At 44.3% G+C, this 26,191-nt stretch overlaps 1 protein-coding gene across 1 annotated transcript; it reads left to right on the top strand.

Annotated features, from left to right (window-relative positions):
* The first annotated feature begins 2,773 nt into the window (after positions 1-2,773).
* On the top strand, positions 2,774-24,194 carry pnp4a (purine nucleoside phosphorylase 4a). The gene is made up of 6 exons (XM_041204460.1): positions 2,774-2,796; positions 4,704-4,867; positions 8,210-8,313; positions 12,092-12,267; positions 19,934-20,124; positions 23,868-24,194. The coding sequence occupies exons 1-6, from the start codon at positions 2,774-2,776 to the stop codon at positions 24,098-24,100; spliced, it is 891 nt and encodes a 296-aa protein (XP_041060394.1). The 3' UTR covers positions 24,101-24,194.
* The last annotated feature ends 1,997 nt before the right edge of the window (positions 24,195-26,191 follow it).

The following is a 26,191-nucleotide window of genomic DNA, read 5'->3' as shown; positions in this document are numbered from 1 at the left end:
CCCGGAGCAATACCCTCAGAGCATGAGCACTGACATCCAAGGAATCAATGAGGAGGTGCGTTCCCTTAATGGGAACTGGTGGCACAGAGGTTGCTGGAATGGTTGACTGCTCTGCTCTAGCAGCCAGCCCCAGCCAATCCACCTGAAGGTCAACCTAAGGCTTTGGAGGTTAATGGGCAAGCACCCTCAACATCTTCCAACTCTGCAGCAACTCTGCCAGACCCCTCATCTGCAGTACTTGTACTTGTCTCAGTGACAACAGTTGCCCCTGCAGAAATGCAGAGGCTGCAGTCTGAAGTGGGACCCAAGGGGTCCCTGCACGATGGGGTCAGCCACCGCAGTACTCAATGCCATATAGCAAGAAAGTTGAGCAGCCTGCCTCCACTTCCACAGAGGCAACATGGGCGGCGCAATGTAGGAGTGTTTGTGAGCGCAGGGTGCACTGTTGTGTTGTTCACTGATGAGTTCATCGTGGTTTCACTTCATACCACTTTGTATTTATCACAGTTAAGCACATTGGAAATACAAATCACTATTGCCAAAATGTTTTGCTTTGCTTTTGTACAGTAATACCCTCAATGAGAATGTCTACAGAATGAGTGCATGAGGACTGCATGCTGAAGTCCATCTCACGGTGACAGGAACAACAGTGTGCCCCTGCATGTCCGGCAGTGGAAGTCTGTTTCCCTCTCCAGACCTTTGTGGCAATAGTGCTCTGAGGGGGGTGGATTGGGATCCTTGCAGCATTTCTTGTCCATCAATGATTGTCTTTTAAATGAGGATCAATGATCAGGTTCAAAATTCGAATCCATTTTTCAGGTCCACTTCAAGCATAAGCACAGTGTGGAAGGCAGTGACCCTCATGTGGTTATTACACAGTGATTTAAGAAGAATTCCTGCATGTCAAGATACCTTGTAAGCTCCAGGGAAGCATGCTTGTGTGGTTTCTGCACTACATTGGAAGCCTGTGTATTCTGGGTGGTAGAGGCCATAGGGTTACAGGGATCCGTGGAGTTAGGCAGCACTGCATGTTGCAGATGTCACACACACTTCCGGCACTGGACACCAGCGGTGGGTAGATAATGTGGAAGGTAATAGAGTTTTTCTAACACACATGTGGCATCAGCCTGCATGATGTTCAGTTGCTGCCGTTCTGTTAGCGCACAATCATATCGGAAGGTTGTGGGTGTAAAGTCATGCTTCCTATGCCATTCTTGACATAGTGGGCTTGACCTGACTTGACACAAGGTACCATTTTCCCTGGCTCGTTGACAACCTCTAGCATACCTGTGAACAGTCCAGGTTGTGAAGGAATTCTCAAGGTGTATTTGTGCCATTATGTTGAAGCCAACAGTTATGATGGTCATGGTATGAGCCAAGTTTATGGCACTGAATTTCAGTATGTGCTGTTGGTTTTCTCTCTTGTTGTGCATTTGCCTGAGGAAGTGTGTCATCCATCTTAAAGCTTTATTATGTGGAGGCTGCTCACTGGGAACTGGCTGATGTAATCTGTGACCTTTCAAGAGCCTAGGAGAATCTACTCTGAAGTAGCAGGCTTCTGGTGATGACACCCTCCTGTAAGGAATCAGCCATGGCTGTAAGGGCCTGCCCCTCAGCTGGTCTCCCATTGCCTCCATCCTCCATCTTCCACAGATGTTATAGCTATAGGCCCAGCTTCTGCCTCTCCTGGTTGTAGGCCCCTCTGCTGCACCATCTTGTGTAGCATGCAGCACATGACCACTATTCTTGAGACCCTGGCAGGGGAATACTGTCAAGCACATCCAGAACATTCAAGACACGTAAAGTGCATCTTCAAGATGCCAGTAGCCTGCTCTATTGTATTGTGGGTTAGCACGTGGCTGTGTTGTCACAACATTTGGGCTCCATCTGCGGCCACCTAAAGGGGGCCATCAGCCAGGTCCTGAAGGGGTAGCCCTTGTCCCCCAGAAGTCAACCACGGACATGTGGTTGTGTCAGAAAAAGCTGAGGCAGTTGCAAATTCCTCAGGATAAACAAACCGTGACAGTTTCCAGTGTGCTGTGAACATACGTACAGAGTGTGGTCACGCACCACCTGCACGTTCAGAAAAAGGAAGGATTTCCTGTTTGAAGGTGTCAGGTTAATCACTTGGTTCCTTTATGGCAAAGTAGGTGTGGACGATAGCCCCCTGTACGTGAAGGGAGCCCGCTAATTCAGCAAAGCCACTGGCCCTCTGCGTGTGCCACGTCCATCTGGAAGTTTATGTGGTCCCATTCTGCCCTGCAACCATGTAAGGAGGGCATCTGTAAATGCCTTGAAGCAGCTTTGTGTGGCTGACTGTGATATGCCACAGAGGTCTGAGAGTGACCCCGGGAAAAACCTGGCAGCTTAAGTTCAGAGCCACTGTGACCTTTAGTGCCACTGACGCGGCACGCTGATCGGCAGACTGTGGTGCCAGGTCTCGTTGCACCATGGTCCACATGCTGATAACCAATTCCTGGGTTAAGCTGGACATTCTTCTGCATTGGTTCTCTCATATCCAGATATGACATCCGGAGTCGGTAGACCCTTACCTTGGGTTAAACCTGGTTGTCCTTTACCACCTCCTCCTCCTGCCTGGTGCATGCTAAACTGTTCCAACTCCTGGCCTTGTCCCTTCCCTCTGGCCGCACATTGCTCCTTTTCAAGTGCCTCTTTGATGTGGATATGCAAAGGTGCCATCCCCATTTTGCAGATTCTTTGCCACGATGTGCACCCTTCCCCCACCTGGCACACTCTGCTCCCTCCTACCTGGATGCCCTACCAGGAGGAACAAAAGTATCTGCCCTTCTGAGACCACAGACCCCAGCCTCCAACTCCCTTGAGTGTCAACCACATACCAGTGTTTGAATTTATTGAAGTTTCGGGCACTAGTCAAAAATTTTTAAAGCTCTCCAAAAGGGTACCCGACCTCTCCAAAAGGGTACCCAACCTCTCCAAAGGACTCGGCTAGGTTTACACCTTTTGCCGAAAGTCATAAGCCCCATGAGCCATTTCTAGGAATCTCTATGACAAATATCACTTCCGAATGTTTGACAAATCCTGTTTGACTAATTTGCTAGAGTTCTTTGAGGATATAACAAGCAGAGTTGATAAAGGGGAACCGGTAGATGTAGTGTATTTGAACTTCCAGAAGGCATTCGATACTGTGCCACATAATAGACGACTGCACAAGATAAGAGCTCATGCTTTTGGGGGTCATGCTTTTGGGGGTAATGTATTAGCATGGATTGAGGATTGGTTAACACACAAGACAGAGTCGGGATTAATTGGTCTTTTTCAGGTTGGAAAGACGTAGCTAGTGGAGTGCCACAAGGATCAGTCCTAGGGCCTCACTTATTTACTATCTATATTAATGATTTGGAGGATGAGGCAGAGTAATGTATCCAAATTTGCTGATGATACAAAAATAGGTAGGAGGGCATGTGGTGATGAGGACATAACAAATCTGCAAGGGGATATAGACAGGTTGAGTAAGTGGGCAAAAACTTGGTAGATAGAGTTTAATGTGGAAAAATGTGAGGTCATGCACTTTGGTAGGGAGAATCAAAAGGCAAATTATTATTTAAATAGAGAGAGACTCCAAAAAAAGTGCAGCACAGAGGGATCTCGGTGTTCTTGTGCATGAAACACAAAAAGTTAGCATGCAAGTGCAGCAAGTAATTAAGAAGGTAAGTGGAATTTTGGCCTGTAACGCTAGGGGGCAGACAGTTGTGGAGGCTAGATCACTGAAAGTTTTTAAAGAGGGGGTAGATAGATTTTTGAAATATCGGGGAGTTGAGGGCTATGAGGAGCTAGCACGAAAGAGGAGTTGAGGCCTGGGGCAGATTAGCCATGATCTTCTTGAATGGTGGGGCAGGCTTGAGGGGCTGAATGGCCTCCTCCTGCTCCTATTTCTTATGTTCTTATGAGTGAAGGCAATTGCATTTTTAAATGTGCTGCAACCTCCATGACCTGAGTATGTGCAATATAGGTCCTGCCCCTGTTCCCCTCCCCGAGAAATTGGTGGGTCCTGGATATGGGGGTGGGACTTCAGATTCAGGGCTCTGGTGTCTTTTTGGCTAAGGAGTGGAGCCCTTCCATCTCTGCAAAAATCCGAGCCTGAGAAGTTGCTTTCCCCTGGCTGGGAAACCTAGAACAAGGGTACACAGTCTCAAGATAAAGGGCTGATCATTCAGTACTGAGCTGAGGAGATATTTCTTCACTCAAAGGGTTGTGAATCTTTGTAATTGCCTACCCCAGAGAGTTGTGGATGCTCCATTTGATGAGTACGTTTAATGCTGAGACAAACACGTTTTTAATCGCCCTGAGAATCAAGACATTTAGGGAGCGGCCAGGAAAGTGGAGTTGAGGCAGATGATCAGCCAAGATCATTTTGAATGGTGCAGCTTAGAGGGACTTAGGGTTTAAGCCTGCTCTTATAAAAATAAGTCTAAATAACACAGCACCCCCACTTGATGTCCCACTCCACACATTGTGGGCTATTATATTCATAAACCAATGAATGCACAGACACCAAAAAAATCTACAATACAAAACACTCAAGTCGGCTGCCTTGCAGTCAGGCCTGACTTCAAATGGATAAAAATCTAATTGTCCCACAAATTTCTTGAGACCCCAGTTTGAAGAATTTGACTTCATCCTGTTTGCTTTTGGTGGTTATTGAACCATAAATATTATTTCAGTTATGAGACCTACCAGGAGACAGCGGATTGGCTGCTATCGAGGACTAAATATCGACCGAAGGTGGCAATAATCTGTGGCTCCGGACTCGGGATGCTCGTCGAGGCACTTGCAAACCAGGAGATCTTTAAATACACCGATGTTCCCAACTTCCCACAAAGCACAGGTATGGAACATAGCTTACCGAGGACTAACGAGAGCTATTCAAAACCTCCAAACAATTTGATACGTAAATAAGGAGGAACTGTTTACCATCCCAGAAGGATCGGTAACAAAGGGACACTGATTCAAGATAATTGGCAAATGAACCAGGGGGGAGATGAGGGGGGAAAAAACATTATACATAGCAAAATGTTATGATCTGGAATGCCCTGCTTGAAATGGTGGTAGAAACAGATTCATCCTTAACATTCAAAAAGAAATTGGGCATATACCTGAGAAGGAAAACATTGCATGGCTACAGGGAAAGAGCAGTGGAATGCGACTAATTGGATGGCTCTTTCAAAGAACCAGCATGGGCACAATGGGCCGAATAGCCACCTTCAGTACTGTACAATTCTATTATTTTTTGATTTATTCTGAGTAATTCCTATTAATATAAAAATATTAGTCAGAATTACAGATAATTCACTTTTAGAATCACCAGAATGGTTACAGCACAGAAGGAGGCCATTCTGACTATTGTGCTCATGGTGGCTCCTTGCAAGAGCAAATCAGTTAATCTTGCCCTTTCCCTGTAGCCCTGCAATTTTTTTCTATTCAGGTGGCTACCCAATTCCCTTTTCAAAGCCACAATTGAACCTACCTCCACCGCACTCGCAGGCAGTCCAGATCCTAACCACTTGCTGTGTAAAAAAAAAAAATGCTTTTCCTCACATCGCCTTTGGTTCTTTTGCCATTTGTCTTATATTTCCAACTAAACGGTTCAGGGAGGATTGGTGAGCCACAATCTTAAAGTGTATAAGATCAGATCTAGGTTGTATGTCACTGAATTTCCTCAGATGAGAGCTGGAACTGTTTGATTGGAGTAGAGATCATCTTGTGCAAAAGATAGGCACTATGTGACATTGATCAGGGGCTGAGTGTTCCCCTGGACTAGTTTCGCTTGCCTAAGAGGCAGGGAAGGTGGGGTAGGTCATGCTTTTCCCAGATTTTAATCCCCCAAAGTTGAGGTGTGTAGACATTGTGAAGCACATCTTTGCAATTGAATGGGAACAGGAGAGATGTCTGTCATTATTCTCCCAATTATTTCACCTCTCCTTCCAAGAAAGTGACAGCTCACTTCGTTGGTGCCAGTCCCATACTCAAGTGATCATGTGTAGGCACTTCCAAGAACACAAGAAATGGGAACCTGAGTAGGCAATACAGCCCATTGAGCCTGCTCTACCATTCAATATGATTGTGACTGATCTTGGGCTTAAATTCACTTTCCTGACTGCTCTGCATATTTTTAAAAATTCATTCATGGGATGTGGGCATCACTGGCTATGATTCTGGTTCAGAGGGCATTGAAGAGTTAACCACATTGCTGTGGGCCTGGAATCAAATGTAGGCCAGAGCAAGTAAGATTTCCTTCCCTAAAGGGCATTAATGGACCAGGTGGGTTTTTAGGCCAATCATTTCATGGTTATCATTACACTTTTCTTTAATTCCCAGATTTTTTATTGAATTCAAATTCTATCATGGATGGGAATCAAACGCAGGTCCCCAGAGTATTGCCCTGGGTCTCTGGATTAGCAGCCCAATGACAATACCACTACACCTCCACCTTCCCCTGATTCCCTCACGGACCAAAAATCTGTCTATCCCAGCCTCGAATGCATCACTCTAGGGTAGAGAATCCCAAATATTCACAGCCCCTTAAGTGAAGTAATTTCTCCTCATCTCAGTCCTAAATGATCGGCCCTTTAACCTGAGACTGTGTGCCCCCGTGTTTTAGATTCCCCGACCAGTGGCAACAATCTCTCAGTATCCACCCTATCAAGCCCCTTCAGAATCTTGTAGGTTTCAATGAGATCGCCTCTCAATCTTCTAAACTTCTGAGAAAATAGGCCCAATTTGCTCAGCCTCTCATCATGGACAACCCCCTCATCCCAGGGACCAATCTCGTGAACCTTCACTGTCCTGCCTCCAATTCAAGCATATCCTTCCTTAAATATGGAGACCAAAATGTAGCACAGTGCTCCAGAAGCAATCTCAGCAAAACATTGTACAACTGTAGCCAGACATCTTTATTCTTGTACTCCAGTCCCCTTGCAATAAAGGCCAAAATGCCATTTTCTTTCCTAATTACTTGCTGCACCTACAGGCTGACTTTCTGCAATCGTTGTAACTCTTTTGAGTACAAACCCGTTTCCATCTGTTTCAGATGAAGTTACGTTGTTTCATAGTTTGCCATTGTGAGATTTGAACTCTTGATCTTGGGGTTACAAGCCCAGTACCATAACCACTTGGCTATTTAGGCCAAGCCTGCAATCATTGTAAGAGTTACACTCAAGGTCTGTCACAAAATAGCAATCAGGAGTGTCAGCCTTGGTCAATCTTTCCCTTCACCATCACAATGATGGGCTATTTAGTGACCCAGCTAAAATTAGTTAATTTATCACAGGTTAGAGATTGAACCTAAAACTTTGGTGCACTGTTTGATGCAATACATTTAATCATTAAGCCCCTAAAAGGGCTTGTGGGGGCAGAGAAGTTTATGTTCTGTATACTGGGGCATATGTTTGGAAACAGTAGTTAGTCTGGACTAAATCGCCAGTTTTGGAACCATATCGATGTTCCTTCACTGTTACTGGATCAAAATCCTGGACCTCCCTAACAGCACCATGGTTCATGCAGTTCACCACCTTTTTTTTTAACAGTTTATCAACTTTTCCTGCCACTTTCAAAGATTTCATCATAGGGGTCTATGAAATACTAAACAGTGCTGAAAAATGAAATGTAGAACACTTCATGTTACACAGTAGGACAGGAGTGAGAAGTACAAACCTAATGAAAAGACTAAAGTAAAGAAGGTCTTTCTCAGAGGAGCAACCAACATGTGGAATGGACCTCTTAAGTAGGGCAATGGGGGTAAAATCTTGAAACGATTGAAGATATATTGGATCCCACGATGAAAGACTGTTATTTTGTTGTGAATGGATTAGGTAGGACAGAATGAATAATCTTCATCATCCATACCTATATTGTAATCTACAGTAGGTTACAAACCTACATTAACTCCCGGTCCAGCAATGTCTCACCTTTAAAATTCTCCATGGACTTGGCTCCTCCCTATTCCTGTAACTCCCTCCAGCTTTACAACCAGCTCCAAGATCTCCTCCAGTTCTGGTCTCTCGGGTATCCCCGATTTTTATCAGTGCACCATTGGCGGTCATGCCTTCAGTTGCTAACACGCCTGTTAATTTTCCTATGCTAAAGGTGCTATATAGGTTGTTGATGTAGGTTAGGAACAGTTGCCAACTTATTTTTCTATGTTGTTCATTGTCCCCTCATCTCTATCCAGTGCAGGGACATACTGGTCAACTGGTATTTGGAGAGCTGAAGGGAAAGGCATGCGTCTGCATGCAAGGGCGTTTCCATATGTTCGAGGGATACCCACTCGTAAAGGTAATGATGACATTGTCTGATTCCTGATGGATAATGTATGAAATGTTTTGCTTGTAGCGGGTATCTTGTCAGGCATTGGCAAAGAACAGCGCACCAAGCTGAGTGGCAGCTACAGCCCGGGCATTCCGAGAGGAAAAGCATAATTTTGCATTTCTCAGAAATGAGCCTCCTTGCAATCTCATCGCATGAAGTTGACAGTCATTCAAAACGTTAGCCAAAGCAATTTCTGTAGCATCCCTTTACAACCTCAAGACATCCTAAAGGGCTGTACAACCAAGGAAGTACTTTTAAGTTGTTGTTCTTGTAACCTAAGAAATGCCGCAGCCATATGTGCACAGTAAGCTCCCACAAACAGCAGTTGATAATGGCCAGAGATTCCGTGCTTAGTAATGGTGATTGAGGATAAAACTTAAATACGGCATTTGTGTGACAAACTATGTGGCCACTGGACTAGTAATCCAAAGGTCCAGGCTAATATTCTGGGGACAAGTGTCCAGAGCAGCTGGTGGAATTTGAATTCAATTAATAATCTGGATTTGAAGAACTTGTCTCAGTAATGGTGACCATGAAACCATTGGCAATTGTCATTAAAAACTCCTCTGGTTCACTAATGCCCTTTAGGGAAGGAAATCTGACATCTTAACCTGGTCTGACCTACATGTGACTTCAGACCCACAGCAATGTGACTCTTAACTGCCCCCTGAAATGGGCTAGCAAGCCACTCGGTTCAAGGGCAATTAAGGATGGGCAACAAATGCTGGCCTTGCTCAACAACGTCCATATCCCAGAAAAGAAAAAACAGAAAAAGGCACACGATGCATTACTTTTCTGAGCTGTCAGACTGAAGGCACAGATAGCCAACCATACTAAGATTGTGTAACAACAACAAATTGGATTTACATTGCACCCTTAACCTAATAAATTGTCCCAAGGCGCTTCATAGGAGCAATTATCAAACAATTATCAAGACATCCTAAAGGAAGTACTTTTAAGTTGTTGTTGTAACCTAAGAAATGCAGCAGCCATATGTGTACAGTAAGCTTACACAAACAGCAGTTGATAATGGCCAGAAAGTCTGTGTTTAGTAATGTGTTTGAGACGAAGCCACGTAAGGAGATTTTAGATCCGGTGCCAGAAGCTTGGTTGAGGGGAGAGATTTTAAGAAGCATATTAAAGGAGGAGAGAGGTGGGGAGGTTTATGGGCGGAATTTCAGAGCTTCCAGTCTCAACAGCTGAAGACACAGGAGCAATGAAATTCAGGAATTTGCATGGGGCTAGAATTGGAGAACTGCAGAAATCTCAATGGGTGGATGGGCTGGAGGAGATTTCGAGAAGGAAACGATTGCATAAAGTGACTTCAATGAAGATAATTCCAGCAGTGAATTTGGTTGATCAATGGCCAACATATGGGTAATGTGGTTTTAAGGATGTTCCAAGATTATTACATTATGGGGCAGGACTTTATGTCCTGCGGGCACACACCCAACCCGATCAGGTGTAAAATAACACCTGATTGTACTTTTTGTGATGGTGATTTTGAAATGTTTTGTAATATTCTTCCAGATATTTTATGAATAAAATATATTTTTCAGAAAAAAAACAGCGTACGATAACATCGGCTGGGTGTCCCGACATCATCACTCGTACACGCGCGATATTTCATTCAGCCAGCGTGCGCAAGAGTCGGCAGCGCGCCTGCCAATGTTTAAAAGGACTATTAAGGCCATTAAAGTATTAATTAACAGCGATTTTTCACTGCCCGTCCAACCTCACAGTTGGCGGGCGGGTGAATCGGCCAGGCGGCCTTTGCATTTTTTTTTCAGGAAACCTCATCCAAGGGTGGGATGAGGTTTCCGCAATTACATTTTTTAAAAAAATGTTTGGGCGGAATTTTTATTGTGCGTATGTTTAGGTGAGCGAGTCCGATCTGTGGGCATTTTCTTCTGCATTTATAAATCTTTATTTGATAGTTTTGAATTCTTCAGCTCCCTGAGGCAGCTCTCTGTGCTCCTCCATGCCCATGCTGGCTTCAGCGCTTGCCCTCCTCCCACCCCTACCCAGGTAGCGCTGAGCCTTTCAGCATGCATTTCACGCCGTTAATTGGCCAGCCAGTGTGAAATCAGTCAGGGGCCCGCCTGCCCAATGACCTCAAAATTCAGCCCTACGTTTAACTCTGATCTATTGGCTTGCCTTAAATGCCTAATTGGAGAGAACAGGAACAAATTAGCGAATGATAAAAAATAAAAGATGCAAACTCTGCAGCTGGCATCCTCTCAGTAACCACATTGGCTGAGGTGGAGCATCTCACTGTGTGTCCATTAGTTGCTCATGCACATTTGGGGATTAAAAAATTTTGCTCGCAAAGTTTCTTGATGTGCAATATGTTAATGAAACGTGGAGGGAAACCGGGCATCTGGGACCTCCTTGTATATTTAAATATAAAAAAGATAAATCCAAGTTAAATTTAAAATTAAACCTCAACTGTATCTGTATGATACTGAGGATGTAGGGTGTTAAATTATGAGATCAAGCTACGTAAACTTGGTTTGTATTCCCTTGAGTATAGAAGTTAGTGGGTTGAACTGATTGTGGTATCTAAAAGGATTTGATGGGGCAGATATAGGGAAACTATCAAAGGGGGAAATTAAGAACAAGGGAGTATAATCTTAAAATGTTAGCTAGGCTCTTCAGGAGGGAAATCAGGAAGACCTATTTTACACACAGTGCAATGGAAATCTGGAACTCTGCCCCAAAAGTCTATGGATTTTTTGTTTTATTATTCGTACATTGGATGTGGGCGTCATTGGTTGGGCCAGCATTTATTGCCCATCCCTAGTTGCCCTTGAGAAGGTGGTGGTGAGCTGCCTTCTTGAACCGCTGCTGTCCATGTGGTGTAGAAATATCCACAGTGCTGTTAGGGAGGGAGTTCCAGGATTTTCACCCAATGACAGTGAAGGAACGGCTGATATATTTCCAAATCAGGATGGTGAGTGGCTTGGAGGGGAACTTCCAAGTACTGGTGGACTATTGGAACTTTCAAGACTGCAATTGATAAGTCTTTGGTGAATAAAGGTATCAAGTTATATATGGCAAAAAGGCAGGTAAATGGGGTTAAACCATGATTTAATTGGTTTGAGGGACTCCAGGGGTTGAAAGGCCTCCACTATTCCTAGCAGGACAGGGTTTTTGCACGTTAAAACGACTGAGAGGCAAATTTAAAACTGATAGCAGGAAGCTCTTCACCCAAAAAGTGTTTGGGAGGTAGGCATAGGATGGTGAAGCAAAAAACCCTGGAATTGTTTAGGAAACCATTAGATACAGTGATGAATGTGCAATAGGATAAAATGGAATTCACGCACAACCAACGCATCAGAATATCTTTGGGACAATGATTGTCATTTACCATCCATGCATTTTACATAATCACAATGTGAGCCAGGGGGAGCCAAAAGGTTTTCTTGGCTGTTGAAAATAGTAGGAGAGCAGGTAAGACGAGAAAAGAAACGTTGACTACTTGATGCCAATCGTAAGCTTTACAAGTTTGTAGAATGTTGGTTTTGGACTTGGTGGAAAATGGCAGTCACATTTGATGATTTTCTTCTGATCACTTCCAAACTCCACCTTAGCATTCTTGAAAGAGATCCTCGTGAGTCTATTATTTTTCCAGAAGTACTCGATGGTGACTGAAATGGTTGCACGTCACCGGGCTTTGAGTATGAAGGCCAGCGGTGGTCTCTCAGGATGATATTAAATTGTGTTTTCTCTCCCTGTTTTCAAGGTGACTTTCCCTGTCCGGGTATTCCACTTGCTGGGCGTTGAAGTCCTGATCGTGACCAATGCCGCAGGATCAATTGCTGATGGTTACAACACAGGAGATATCATGATCATTAAGGATCACATTAATCTGCCAGGTCTTGCTGGGCAGCATCCCCTCCGTGGACCCAATGATGAACGGTACATAGCTGCGCGGGTTTTATGCAGTTGAAGCTTTTATATTTTTCCCCCTGCTCCTTTTCAATTTTGCTTTCACATAGACTTACATAGAATGTACTGAACAGAAACAGGTGTTTCAGTCCAACAGGCTTTTGCTTATGCTCGACAGGAGCCTCCTCCCACACTACTTCACTCAACTCAGTCCAGAATATCCTTCAATTCCTTTCTACCTCGAGGGCTTATCTATCTCCATCTCTGTCTTAAAGGTCTCTATGCTATTTGCCTCAGCTACTCCTTGTGGTAGCAAGTTCCATATTCTAACCATTCTCTGGGTAAAGAAGTTTCTCCTGAATTCCCTATTGGATTTATTAGTGACTATCTTTATATTTATGGCTACTAGTTCTGGTCTCCCGCACAAGTGGAAACATCTTCTCAATGTCTATCCTTTCAAACTCATTCAGAGTTTTATAGGTCTCTTTTGGGTTACCTCACAAACGTATCTTTTCGAGAGAAAATTGTCCCAGTCTGTTAAACATAGAGACTAAAATTCAACTTTGATGCTGATTGGACAAGTATTATACACCCTACCTGATAGCCCTTTACCTATCACAGAATTGTTAAGGTGCAGAAGGAGGCCATTCAGCCCATCGTGTCCACTCCAGCTCTCCAAATGAGCATTATAATTATGTGCCATTCTCCTGCCTTTTTCCTGTATTCCTGCACATTGCTTCTATTTAATTAATCAGCTAATTTCCTCTTGAATGCCTTGATTGAACCTGCCTTCATCACACTTCCAGGCAGTACATACCAGACCCGAACCACTCGTTGTTGTATGAAAAAATTTCTCACATCACATTTGTTTCTTTTGCAAATCACTTTAAATTTGTGCTCTCTCATTCTCCATCCTATGATGAGCAGGAACAGTTTCTCCCTATCTACCCGGTCCAGCCCCCCTCATGATTTTGAATGCCTCTATCAAATCTCCAATTGGCCTTCTCCTCTCCAAGAAGAACAGTCCCAGCTTCCTGCCACCTTTAATGATTTATGCACCCAGGTCCCTCTTCTCCTGTACACCCTTAAGCATAGTACCCTTTATTTTATATTGTCTTTCCATGCTCTTCCTATCAAAATGAATCACCTCACAGTTCTCTGCATTGAATTCATCTGCCACCAATCTGCCCACTCCACCAACTTGTCTGTGTCCTTTTCACGTTCTACACTGTCCTTCTCACAGTTTACAACATTTCCAAGTTTCATATCATCTGCAAACTCTGAAATTGTCCCCTGCACACCAAATTCTGGATCATTAATACATACCAGGAAAAGCAAGGGTCCCAGTACCGACCCCGGGGGACTCCATTACAAACCTTCCTCCAGCCCGAAAAATATCCATTAACCAATTTTGTATCCATGTTGCTACTGTCCCTTTTATTCCATGAGCTATAACTTTTCTCAAGTCTGTTGTGCGGTACTGTGTCAAATGCTTTTTCAAAGTCCATGGGTTAAATTTTCCCCCCCGTTGGGGGGTGGGGGGGAAGTTGAATGGTGGGCGCGTACAGGCGCGCTTCTGATCAACACCCCCGATTGGGGGCGCGGTGCCATTTTACATGGGCGGGCCAATTAAGGCCCATCCAGCGTGACGTCCGCACAGAAACACTATGGCCTTCCTGTGCCGGCACGGTGGGGGGGGAATATCCCAAAATCGAGAGTGCGCTATTTTGCGCATGCTCACAAGAGTGCACTCATCTCCCTGAGGCTAAGTGCAGCCTCAGGGAGATCGGCTGTAAATGCCAAAAAGATAAAAATAGAAAAATAAAATTCCCCTAATGTCCCCTCGTGACAACGTCACATAAGTTGGGACATGTCCATAATTTTCACACAAACTTTATTAAAAGTTTTTAAAAGCTACATGAAACCTCATCCCGCCCGTGGATGAGGTTTCAGGCTTTTTCCAATTTGCGCTGGGGCTCCTGGCCTGACACCAACCTTAAGGTTGGACGGGCAGGTCCTTTAATTACTTAATAGCCTCTGTCAATGGGCTCAATTGGCCATTGACAGGTCGGTGGACGTGCAGCTGATTTCGCTGCGCCCCTACCTTCCTGAAAATTTAAATGGGGCGTCGTGACACTGGGAGTTCCCCTCCCTAAAGTCACCGCGCATCATTTTATGCGTCAGCAAGCGGGCTCTGCCCCCGCTCGCCAACACATAAAATCCTGCCCTATGTACACCACATCAACAGCATTACCCTCATCAACCCTCTGTTACCTCTTCAAAAAAACTCCAGCAAGTTAGTTAAACATGATCTTCCCTTAAGAAGTATATGCTGGCTCTCCCTAATCAACACACATTTTTCCATGTCACTATTAATTCTATCCTGAATAATTGCATCTAGAAGTATCCCCACCAATGAAGTTAAACTGGTCTGTAATTGCAGGGATTATCCTTACAACCTTTTTTGAACACTGGCATAATGTTTGCAAATCTCCAGTCCCCTGGCACCTCCCTTGAGTCTAGGGAAGACTGAAAGATTATGGCCAGTGCCCCTGCAATTTCCACTCTCACTTCCTTCAGTATCCTTGGATGCATCACATCTGGTCCAGGTGTCTTGTCAACTTTATTTACCGACAGTTTATCCAATACCTCCTCCTTATCAATTCTAGTGACAGACCATGGCCTGTGTAGTATCTGGTTCCTTGGTAAACAAAGATGCAAAGTATTCATCCAATATCTCAGCCATGCCCCTTGCCTCCATGTGTGAGTCCCCTCTTTGGTCCCTAATTGGCCCTACTCCTCCATTTACCACCCTTTTACTAATCATGTGCCGATAGAAGTTCCAGTCTATCTGACCCTGCTCCGTTCTTGCCTCATTGAAGTTGGCTCTCCTCCCATTAATTATTCTTACTCTGGATTACTCATTGACCTTTTCTACTGTCATCCTAAACCTTATAACACAATGATTGCTGTCTCCTAAATGTTCCCTCACTGGCACTTGATCTACTTGGCGGTCCTCATTTCCAAGAACCAGGTCCAGCAGAGCCTCCTTTCTTGTTGGTTTGGACACATATACTGCTGTAGAAAATTCTCCTGAACATGCTCTAGGAACTCTTTCCCCTCTCTGCCCTTTACACTGCCACTATCCCAGTCTACAGTCAGATAATTAAAGTCCCCCATTTTATCTATTCTATGGGAAGGATTTTGCCCTTGGCAGGGGCAGGCGGGGGGGTGGGGGGGGCGGGGGGTCGGGAAGCTGATCACCACCCGCGGTCGGCTCCACACCGCGATTTCACACTGGCGGGCCAGTTTAAGGCCCGACCTGCGTGGATCACGAGCGGCAGTACTGAACGCTGAAAGCTCTCTGTGCAGACGGTGGGGGGAGAGGAGAGGGAGCGGGCCTAGTGCGCAGTTCACGCATGCGCAAGAAAGAGCGCTCCATTTTCCCTGAAGCATGGAGCTGCTTCAGGGAGATTGAAGCACTTTTTAAAAAAAAAAATTAATGAAGACAGTAAAATTTTAATAAAACATGTCCCCTCACATGACTGTCACATGAGATGGGACATGTTTTTAATTCCAAAATAAAGCTTTATATTTAATGTTTATTTGCTTTAGGAAGCCACGTCCCGCTCATGGATGAGGTTTCCTAAAAAATGTAAAGGCCGCTTGGCCTTTTCGCCTTCCCACCATGAGAGGATAGCGTGGATTTGAATTTAATTAGATTGTCACTAGCCTTACTAGGCCTCTTAATTATTGGCGGGCGCGCAGCCGACTCCAGCTCATACCCGCCGAACGAAATAACGCGCAAGTGCACGATGACATCGGGACGCATGCCCGACATTATCATGTGTCATTTTACACCCAGGTGTGCCTGGCGCACACCCAGACGCTGAGCATAACATTCTGCCCTATAACGTTTGTACCTCTGTAATTTCCCTGCAGATTTATTTCTCTTTATCCTTCCCACTAGTTGGCGGCCTATAGGCAATACCAAGCAATGTGATTGCACCCTCTTTTGTTGCTTAGCTGTAGCCAAATTGATTCTGTCCTTGAACCCTCTGGATCGTGCTCTTTCTCCAGCATTGCAATGCACTCCTTAACAAATACTGCCACCCCCTTCTCCTTTTCTTCTGCCCTATTTTTCCTGAACACCTTGTACCCAGGAATATTTAACACCCAGTCCTGCCCTTCCTTGAGCCTCTGTTATGATGCACAATATCATATTTCCATATGGCAATCTGTACCTGTAACTCACCAATCTTATTTACTATACTCCGTGCATTCACTGTATATGCAGTATAACCCGGATTTAGACTTCATTACTTTCTGCCTTTAGTCCGATTCTGCCTAGTAACTTACCAACCTCTATTCTAGTGCCAACTGTCTCTCCCAGTATTTTGTGCACCTTGGTATTGCTCTGTAATATCCTCTCCTGGTTTCCACACACCTGTTGAGATAGCTTAAAGCCCCCCCAGCCCCCGACAGCAATGGTAAATGCCCCGCAAGGAACTCAGTCCCAGTTCTGTTCAGAAGCAACACATCCAGCTTGTACAGGTGCCATCTCCCCCAGAGCCAGTCCCAGGCTGGAATTTTCCAGCCCCACCACCACCACCACCCCCCCAATGGCAGGTTCCCCACGGTGGGGTCAGCAAGCGATTGAAATCTCCGTTCACATTGGCAGGACAGAAAGATCCCGCCAGCACGCGGGGCTGGAATTTCCCAGTGTCCCAGGAATCTAAAGCCCTCCCTCCTGCACTATCTTTCCAGCTACACATTCATCTGGCCTTATCCTCCTATTTCTGTACTCCCTTGCACGTGACACTGGGAGTAATCTGGAGATTACCACCTTTATATGTAGACATACATTCTGGAGTAGGGCATTTGTTGAAGATTTACACATTGATGAAAAGAATGCCTTTTCGTTTTGTACAAGGATTTATACCTTTTCTGTACAAAATTATAGATAACTTCTTTTAACTAAACTGGTGTTTATAAACTACCTGTTTTTAACCAATGGGCCACCCAGTGGAAATAGTTCTTCTTCATTTACTCTAACAAAATCTCTAACTGAGTGGATGGAGACTTAAGTGAGTGCAATAAAAGTTTATGATTGGGCAGACTGTACTAGCCTACGAAAGGATGCAGCTCAATAAGTTTTAGACACACCATGCTCTGGTCTGTTGAAGCTCCATTTCACTTATCCACTGTCACTGTTATTAATGGGAAACACTATAATGGCAAACAAAGCGTTCACAGTAATGAACGTCAGTTAAGAATGTAGAAAGAAGGACTTCCAATAAAAATACACAAAAACACAGGCATGCAATAGATGATTGGATAAATTAAGCTATCAGCATCAGAATTTATTGTTAAAGTGCAAGAGTCTGCTCACGCAATCTTACTAAAGGAAAACCATAGTGTAGACCACGCTTTGTGCGTTTTGAATGGTTACTGTCCTTCAGGTCAGATTGATTGTTTTTTCAGAACTGCTCTGTGTACCCCCTACCTCAGGTCCTGTTTTTCATTCTGGTTTCTGTTGCACATGATTTATGAGCTATCAGCACAGTGCAATCCTCTGTTGGCCAAACTGGGCAGAGAGTGCTGCAGGACAACCATTCAGATTTCCTCCCCCACCCCCTCTCATTTTCATCTAGATGCGTCCTGCCTAGATGAGGGGTGGCCAAATAGAATTCTATTAAATTAATAGGGAAGGTATAGGGAAATGCTTCCTCTTGTGGGGAAGACCAAAAGTAGAAATATAAAATAGTCATTAATAAATCCAATTGAGAATGCAGGAGAAACTTCTTTACCCAGAGAGTGGCTGGAATATGGAGCTCATAACCACAGTGTGGCTGTGACAAATAGCATAGGTGTGTTTAAGGGAAAGCCAGGTAAACACATAAGGGTGAAATGAATAGACAGATACGCTGTTAGGATTAGTTGAAGGGTGGCAGGAGGTTCATGTGCAGCATAAACACCGGCATAGACTTGTTGGGTCAAATGGTCTATTTCTGTAAATAGGTATGTAAATACTATTTTTTTTATATTTGTTCATGGAATATGGGTGGCACTGACTGACTGACTGGTCCTGAGAGAACATGGAATGTCACACTTGAAAGGGAGGTGGGAAAGATGCATAAGACTGAACTTTATTTTCCTGTGGTTGTGGAGACAAAAGGCTGATTTGCATGTCTCAGCAGACATCTGAAATCCATCTCCTGTTGATTTATGTCTGTGTGTAAATGGCCTGAGATGAAAAGAACATGGACTCTGAGCGCAGGTCTAGGCCAGCATTTATTGTCCATGTTACAACGCGTCTCCAGGTGAGGTCCCCCAATTTGTTAACTACCCAAACAGGACCCCAATTTTGTTATGCTCCCAGTGAGGAGGAATGAGCTGGCATCCCCTCTTCATTCAGCCCCCTTGGTTGGTCACAACAGGGCTAATTTAAAGGGGATCCCTCCCCCCGTGGATACTTTTTCCCAGTCCAAATGTATTTATTTTTTAGAAGGAGCCAATTTAACCAAGTTTTCTTGAGCGAGAAAGAAAGTCTTAAAAGGAAGAGTCAGCTTATTAGTTACTAAAACCAGAGGAAAAATAATAAAAATGCAACACACAAATGTACAGATCAGAAATGAGAAGTTGAGTCCAAATAAAGGTTTTTTAAAAAGTGTGAATCTGTCTTTGGCTTGTCTGTGAGGTGTAGATGGTGGTACCTGGCAGCTGTTAAGTTGGGTGATTCTGGTAGAGCTGACTTTGGCAGTTTCGCAGTTAGTTTGGAGACACTTGGTTCTGCAGGGCAGCTGAAAGGCTGTCCTATTTCCTTTAGATTGTGGCATCTACTGAGCTTTGCCTTCAGCAACAGAAAGAGAGAGAGAGCAATCTGTCACTGCAAACTGCAGGGATTGACTGACTTGTTCTTCTGCTTGCTGTCACACACATTCACACGCCAGCACACCACCTTTTTAACTTATTTTTCTCTGTGTATTCTGGAAGGGCTGGCACACAGATTCCATGTTCTTTTCATCTTAGACCATTTACATATTCTGAGATATCAAGCAACAGGAGATGGATTTTTGGGTAACTGCTAAGACGTGCAAATCAGTCTATTGTCTCCACAACCATGGAGAATAAATTCAGTTTCTTGCATCTTTCCTATCTCCGTTTTAAGGGAATTTGTTTGAAGAAGGCCGTGACACCTTTCAGGTGCGACATTCCTTGTCCTCTTAGGACCAATCAGTCAACTATAATTTTCCAGGAAGTGGTCATTTTACATTATCAGCTATATTTTGCTCAGTGTCTTTTTAGTTGTATTTCTTTCTTAAAAAGCAACACAGGTCTTTCTTAAAAAGTTCAAGTTGCCCTTAAGTAATTGGCACCTATAGTTGCTGTCGTAACACCCATCCCTAGTTGCCCTTGAGAAAGTGGTGAGCCACCTTTTTGAACCGCTGCAGGCCCACTGTGCTGTTAGGGAGGGAGTCCCAGCGACCAGCGTAGGTGAAGGAACGGCGCTATATTTCCAAGTCAGGGTGGTGAGTGGCTTGAAGAGGAACTTGCGGTTGGTTGTGTTCCCATGTATATGTTGCCTTTGTGCCTCTAGGTGGTAGAAGTTGTGGGTTTGGAGGATGCTGTCGAAGGAAAAGACTTCATACTATATAATCTTCTAGTAGAATTGTTATGATGTTCTTTTTGATAGGTTTGGACCCCGCTTTCCCTGTATGTCTGATGTATATGACCGGGCCCTGGGTAAACTGGCTCTGGGTATAAGCAGGGAGCTGGATTTCTCTAATTATACACATGAAGGCGTCTACTGCATGGTCGGAGGTCCCAGCTTTGAGACGATTGCTGAAGCTCGTCTTCTTCACAAACTCGGAGTTGATGCTGTGGGTAAGCATTTAATACCAATCAGTACACAATGTGTCTTTAGCAGGCTACAGAATGACAGTTAACTTAGTTCTGTCCGTCGTTTCTCGTGACATCCCAAAGCCCCTACAGCCAATGAAGTACTTTTGACATTACTGTTGTAAGTTAAGAAATGCAGTGGCCAATTTATGCACAGCAAGATCCCATAAACAGCAATTTTTAAAAAATGATCAGGTCATCTGTTTTCAGTGTTACTTATTGGTCAAAACATCCAGGCCAGAATATTGCCGTTGGCGGGTGGGTGGTGGGGGGTGGCTGGGCGGGGCCCAACATGCCGGCGCGTAAAATGATGCGAGGTGATGTCAGGTGTGTGTCCTGACATCATCACCCGTCATTTAGATCCTTCGTTCAGCGGGTGTGCAGCCACCTACAGCCGAACTGTCACAGGCCTATTAAGGCCATTAGGAAACTAACTAAGCCAACTAACAGCGCTGCCCGTCCAGCCTTCAGGTTGATGAAGAGCCCAAGCGGCCTTCGCATTTTTCAGGAAACCTCATCCACGGGCGGCTTGAGGTTTCCTGAAAGTTTTATTAAGTAAATAAAAAATATTCCTGAAATATAAAAACATGTCCCATCTCATCATATGAGGGGACATATTTAGACTGATATTAAAATAATTAAATAAAGCATTTAAAAAGCAACTTAACCTCCCTGAGGCAGCTCCATGCCTCGGAGATTGCTGTACTCTTTCACGTGCATGTGCAAAAGAACGTAGGCCCCAACTCTCCCTCCTCCCACCACCCCCCCCCACCCCAACCCCCCCCCCCCCGCACAGACCGCACATCACACTGGGTGGGTCTTAATTGGCCCACCCACATAATATGGCAGCACGCAGCCAATCGTGGGCAGCAATTGGCTCCACACCCACCCCAACCCGACATAGGTAAGTTTCTGGCCCCAGAGAATTTCCCTGCTACTATTCAAATACTGCCAAGGAATCATTTATATCCATTCAACAATGGAGCGCTCCCTCCATACTGCACTAGGGTGTGGAGTGGGACTTGAACTCACAACCTGCTTACTGAGGAATGAGAGAACTAAGAACCAAGACCAAGATTGACATCTAAAAGGTGGCAATGATGTCTGGGTGTGGGCTAAGCAGCAGAACACACCACATCAGTTAGAGCATCAGTGTACAGAGACAGTCAGCTCAATCCCACTCACACTCATAATGCCACCACAGCTCGTAGCCCCTTTTCATTCCCATTAACATGTAAACATTTTAATTGCATTTCCTCAAACTTTGATGTCAAAAAATGTATTTTTATTAAACACAGTCCTGAGCTTCATCACATACAATAAATAGATTACATGCTTATCTCTCAGTCCTCCCTCTGTTTGATATTTTTTTTAATTCTTTCTTTCATGGGATGTGGCTGTCACAGTCAAAGCAGCATTTATTGCCAATCCTGAACTGCCCTGGGGCAGTTAAGAGTCAACCGCATTGTTGTTTGTCTGGAGTCACATGTAGGCCAGACCAGGTAGGGGTGGCAGATTTCCTTCCCTAAAGGACATTAGTGAACCAGATGGGTCTTTACAACAATCAGTGAGAGTTTCATGGTCACCATTATTGATAATGGCTTCATATTCCAGATTTATTAATTGAACTTAAATTCCACCAGCTTAAATCCCACCATGGTGGGATTTGAACCCATGTCCTCAAAATATTATTATTATTATTAATGTTATTATTATGCTGGAAAAACTCAGGTCTATCAGCACCTGTGGAGAGAGAAACAGAGTTAACGTTTTGAGTCTGTATGACCCTTCTTCAGAGCTGTTTTTTATTTCAGATTTCCAGCATCAGCAACATTTTGCTTTTATCCCCAGAGCATTAGCCTGGGCCTCTGGATTACTTGTCCAGTGCATTTACCACTTTGCCACAATCTTCCCCTGAAATTTTGGCATTACTATCTCTTTTTTTTGTTCATCCTTGGGACCTGAACAGTGTTTCTTGTCCATTCCCAGTTGCCCTTTAATTGTTCAGCTATCTCCCTCTTTTGTCCTCTTTTTCTCTATAGAAAAATTGTATAATATTCGGCATTGTAGATCCTTAGATAAAGTTTACAGGACAGAAACAGACCATTCTGGCCCATCTGTCAATGCCAGTAGTTATGCTCCATATTAGCCTCCTCCCATTCCTCCTTCATCTCACCCTATCAACATACCCTCCTATTCTTTTCTTTATCGTGTATTTATCTGGCTTCCTCTTAAATTCATCAATGCTATTTGCCTCAATCACTCCTAGTGGTAGCAAGTTACACATTCTAACCACTCTCCTGAATTCCCTATTGGATTCATTAATGGTTATCTTTTATATTTATGGCCCTTACTTCTGGTCTCTCTGACAAGTGAAAACGCCCTTTTCTCTGTCTATTCTATCAAATCCTCTCGTAATCTTAAAAATGTCTATCAGGTCAAGCAATTTCTCAATCCAGAAACTGGCATGGTCATTTTTCCAATGTTGCTCCACAAGTTATCAAAATTCACTTTCACAGTTTGCTACAGTGGGATTTGAACACTCAAACTTTGGATTAATAGTCTGGAACCTTTGAGTTACTAATCCACAACCTCTGTATTACCTCTGGTTTACTAACTCACGACCTCGGGATTACCTTTGGGTTACTTATCCACCACCTTTGGATTATCTCTGGGTTAGTCCACAACCTCTGGATTACCTTTGTTTTATTAAGCCACAACCTATGGATTACCTCTGAGTTAATAGAGCGCAGCTTCTGGATTACTTCTGGCTCAGTAGTTTCCCAATGGAATGTCATGTGAAAGATTCCCCGACTTGAAAGTTAGTTTTTCTTGGAATATTGGATTTTTTAATCCACTGTAATTATGAATATATGATAGGAAAAAGTCTATCAAACATGTTGTGCGCTGTAATGCTGACAAGGCAAAATGAGGAGATACTACCAATGCCTGCTCCTCTCCTCTCCACTCCCCTTTCATTACCATGTTACCTCTAGGAGGGGCAAATAAAGAGAGAAGAAAACGGGACCAATAAGGGAAAAAATGCCCTGAAAAATTTCCTCTCTGATACTGGAGTATTGCTTTCAGTTCTGGTCACCAGACCATAGGATGTGTATGTCCTTGAGAAGATGGAAAGGAGATTTACTAGAATTGTTCCAGGGATGAAGGATTTCAGCTACAAGGTTAGGCTGGAGAAGCTGGGGTTGTTCTCCTTAGGATAAAGGAGATTGAGGGAAGATTTGATTGAGGTGTACAAGATAATGACAGGTTTAGATAAGGTACACAACGGAAAGCTGTTCCCATTAGTTAATGGTGCAAGAACTAAGGGGGCACAGATTTAAAGTTTTGGACAATAAATACAAGGGGAGACAGGGGGAGGAACTTTTGTACACGGCAAGTGGTAATGAACTGAGGATCACTGCTTACAAGGCTGGTGGAAGTAGAGCACAAACACTGATTTCAAAAGGAAAGTGAATGGGCACAAGAGGGAAATAAACTTGGAGAAATGCAAGGGAAGAGTGGGAAAAATGGGACTGACTGATTTGCTCGACAGAGAGCTGGCATAGACACGATGGGCCAAATGGTCTCCTTCTGTGTCATAATGACTCTAAGACTCTCCCCCTCAGGCAATCAAACCGAGTCCATGGACATCTCATGTGCTTAGGGCTTCTTTGTGCTGTAAATCAATGCTTCTTAACGCACTTCTTCTGCTGCCTACCACTCTACAGGAATGAGTACAGTTCCTGAGGTCACCGTCGCTAGGCACTGTGGCTTGCAGGTCTTCGGACTTTCACTGATCACCAATAAAGTGACGATGGAGTACGACAGCAATGAGGTGGTGGACCACGAAGCTGTCCTGAGTATTGGCAAGAAGAGGGCAAGGTTGTTACAAAGCCTTGTAACCGAGCTGGTGGCGCGTATGGAACTCAACCCGACTGCTAATGTACAGGTGAAGAAATGAAATGGATCCCAGGGCCAACAAGAAAGTAAAGGCCCCTTAATTTTTGGAACAGAATTTTGAAGCATATGTAACTGTTAATCTGTATCACTCTGGTAGCTGCATCTGCACAGTCCTTCACATTGTGAATTACAATAAAAACCTACTTATTGTCAGATTGATAAATTATAGCTTTACACAGCTCTCATAATTTTGCACTGCTCAGTTCCATTTTGAAGATGGAGAGGGGAGACAGGGTAACAATTGGCTTCTTCGAAGAATCTACCATTCTGCAAGAAATACATCCCTGTTTCGGTGACCCAGCAACACTTTACTCCCCTGACCCAAACAGTCTCCTGTCTCACCCCACTGCTACTACCCCCTTTCCCTGCCTCTCCCTCCCCCATACTTAACTGAGAACTGACCTGTTCTTTACATTGCATCAGGAGTCCAGAGGCTCCCCTAGTTCGCTGGACATGGGTCTGTGCCTATGACAAACTCAGGGGCAAGGCTGCCATGGAAATAAGACTCAACTTAATCATATCTGGCCCTCCCACCTCAGGGGAAAGGAAGGTGCTCAGTGAAGCTGGTATTAAGCCCTGCTTCTAAAAACCCCAATAGGAGGAGCCTGCAAGGACCAGAGAGGCAGGGGAAGCTAAGTGCTATTTTCATTTGTAATTCCTTTATAGATGACCAGGCCTGGAGGTGTGCTGGCTACTGCTGTCCAGTTGAAAGCAGAAGGCCTCTAATATTCCATTCCTCCTATGACCCTGTTAGTCTTCAGTCCTTTCTTACTTGTCCCACCTTTTCATGACCCTGCCTGATCTCTCCTCTACCAATCCTGCCTTAGGATCCTAGAATGACGGTTAATAGACAATAGGGCACATTTTGCAAAGGCTGATAGGAGTGTGGATCCTGGAATCATGTCCAAGCAACATTGCATTCCTGTCAAACAAAGAATTCTTGCTGACAGTGGGCATTCATTCACTTTATCCTAATAACGAGGCTAATAGAAATTAAATTTGTGCTAGGGTAATGAAAAGGTCTAACTTAAAAAAAAAATAATTTGACAACACAGCAGCAATCACCGCACCACAAAATTAATGGCCCTGATATACTTCTCCACAGTGCCCAGGGTACACTCAGCTTCCATGGGTTATGGGAGAGGGAATGGCGATGTATACCCATTATATTGTGTCATCAATGCTTTACATTGCATGTAGAGTCCAGAGGCCTCCCTAAGTAGACATGAGTCTGTGCCCATGGAAGGCTCAGGGCCATAGGAGCCATGGAAATGATACTATTAATGGGCTGGATTTTCACTGAGTCAGGGTGACTTGGGAGCCTTTTAAAAATGGTGGGCGGGACCTGATTCCTAAACTGCCATATTTCGGGAGTGCTGGCTAGTTCGGGTCCTAAGCCCGCACCCTGAACTCCCAACCTGGCCAGCTCCTCTGCAGAGATAGGTATGTCTGACTCCTTCGCAATTTTCATAAAGTCGGGCCTGGATTTTAACAACTTGTGGATCATGGCCTGTCATACAAGTCATGAACCCTGGTCTGCATGAGGGGACCTTTTAAAAGGTGAGTTCAAAAGGTCCACTTCCTGCCCCACATGCCAAGGTAAAGCACCCCACCCAACCTCCATGGCCCCTCATAACCTCATGGCAAGCTATGGCACACCACCCACCCCCAATGGCCCTCATGCCCCCTATGCCAAGCTATGTCACCCCACACACCTCACTTGGGCCCCTCATACCCCATGGCAAGCTATGCCCACCTGCCCATCTCCCATGGCCTGTCATGCCCCCTATGCCAAGCTATGGCATTGCTATGTCCATTGACCCAATATACAGAACCAATGAAACCTATAGAGTAGGATGTGTATTTAAAAGAGCTTTTAAAATAAGTCATTCATCCATTACTTTCCATTATGTTTTCACTACAGGGCAATAATCCAGACCCATTAAAGCGTTAATAACAGAAATTGCAAGCTCTTGAAACCACTTAACCTTGTGTAAATAAACATTGTGAAATTGACAGCAGAGATCAGAGCACCTGAGCTGTCAATCAAGCAATGTTTTCTCTGTGCCTCAGGTGTTTCAACAAGAGTAAT

This window comes from Carcharodon carcharias, chromosome 14 (assembly GCF_017639515.1).
Source record: "Carcharodon carcharias isolate sCarCar2 chromosome 14, sCarCar2.pri, whole genome shotgun sequence".
Classification (NCBI taxonomy): Eukaryota; Metazoa; Chordata; class Chondrichthyes; order Lamniformes; family Lamnidae; genus Carcharodon; species Carcharodon carcharias.
This window is presented reverse-complemented; position numbering and strand designations above follow the sequence as displayed.

What these genes read in the sequence shown, in the direction of transcription:
- pnp4a (XM_041204460.1), top strand. Translation starts at nt 2,774, where the DNA reads ATGCCCTACCAGGAGGAACAAAA. An exon ending in CCCTACCAGGAGGAACAAAA is followed by an intron (nt 2,797 to 4,703) that starts GTATCTGCCCTT and finishes ATATTATTTCAG; the next exon opens with TTATGAGACCTACCAGGAGA. An exon ending in CAACTTCCCACAAAGCACAG is followed by an intron (nt 4,868 to 8,209) that starts GTATGGAACATA and finishes ATCTCTATCCAG; the next exon opens with TGCAGGGACATACTGGTCAA.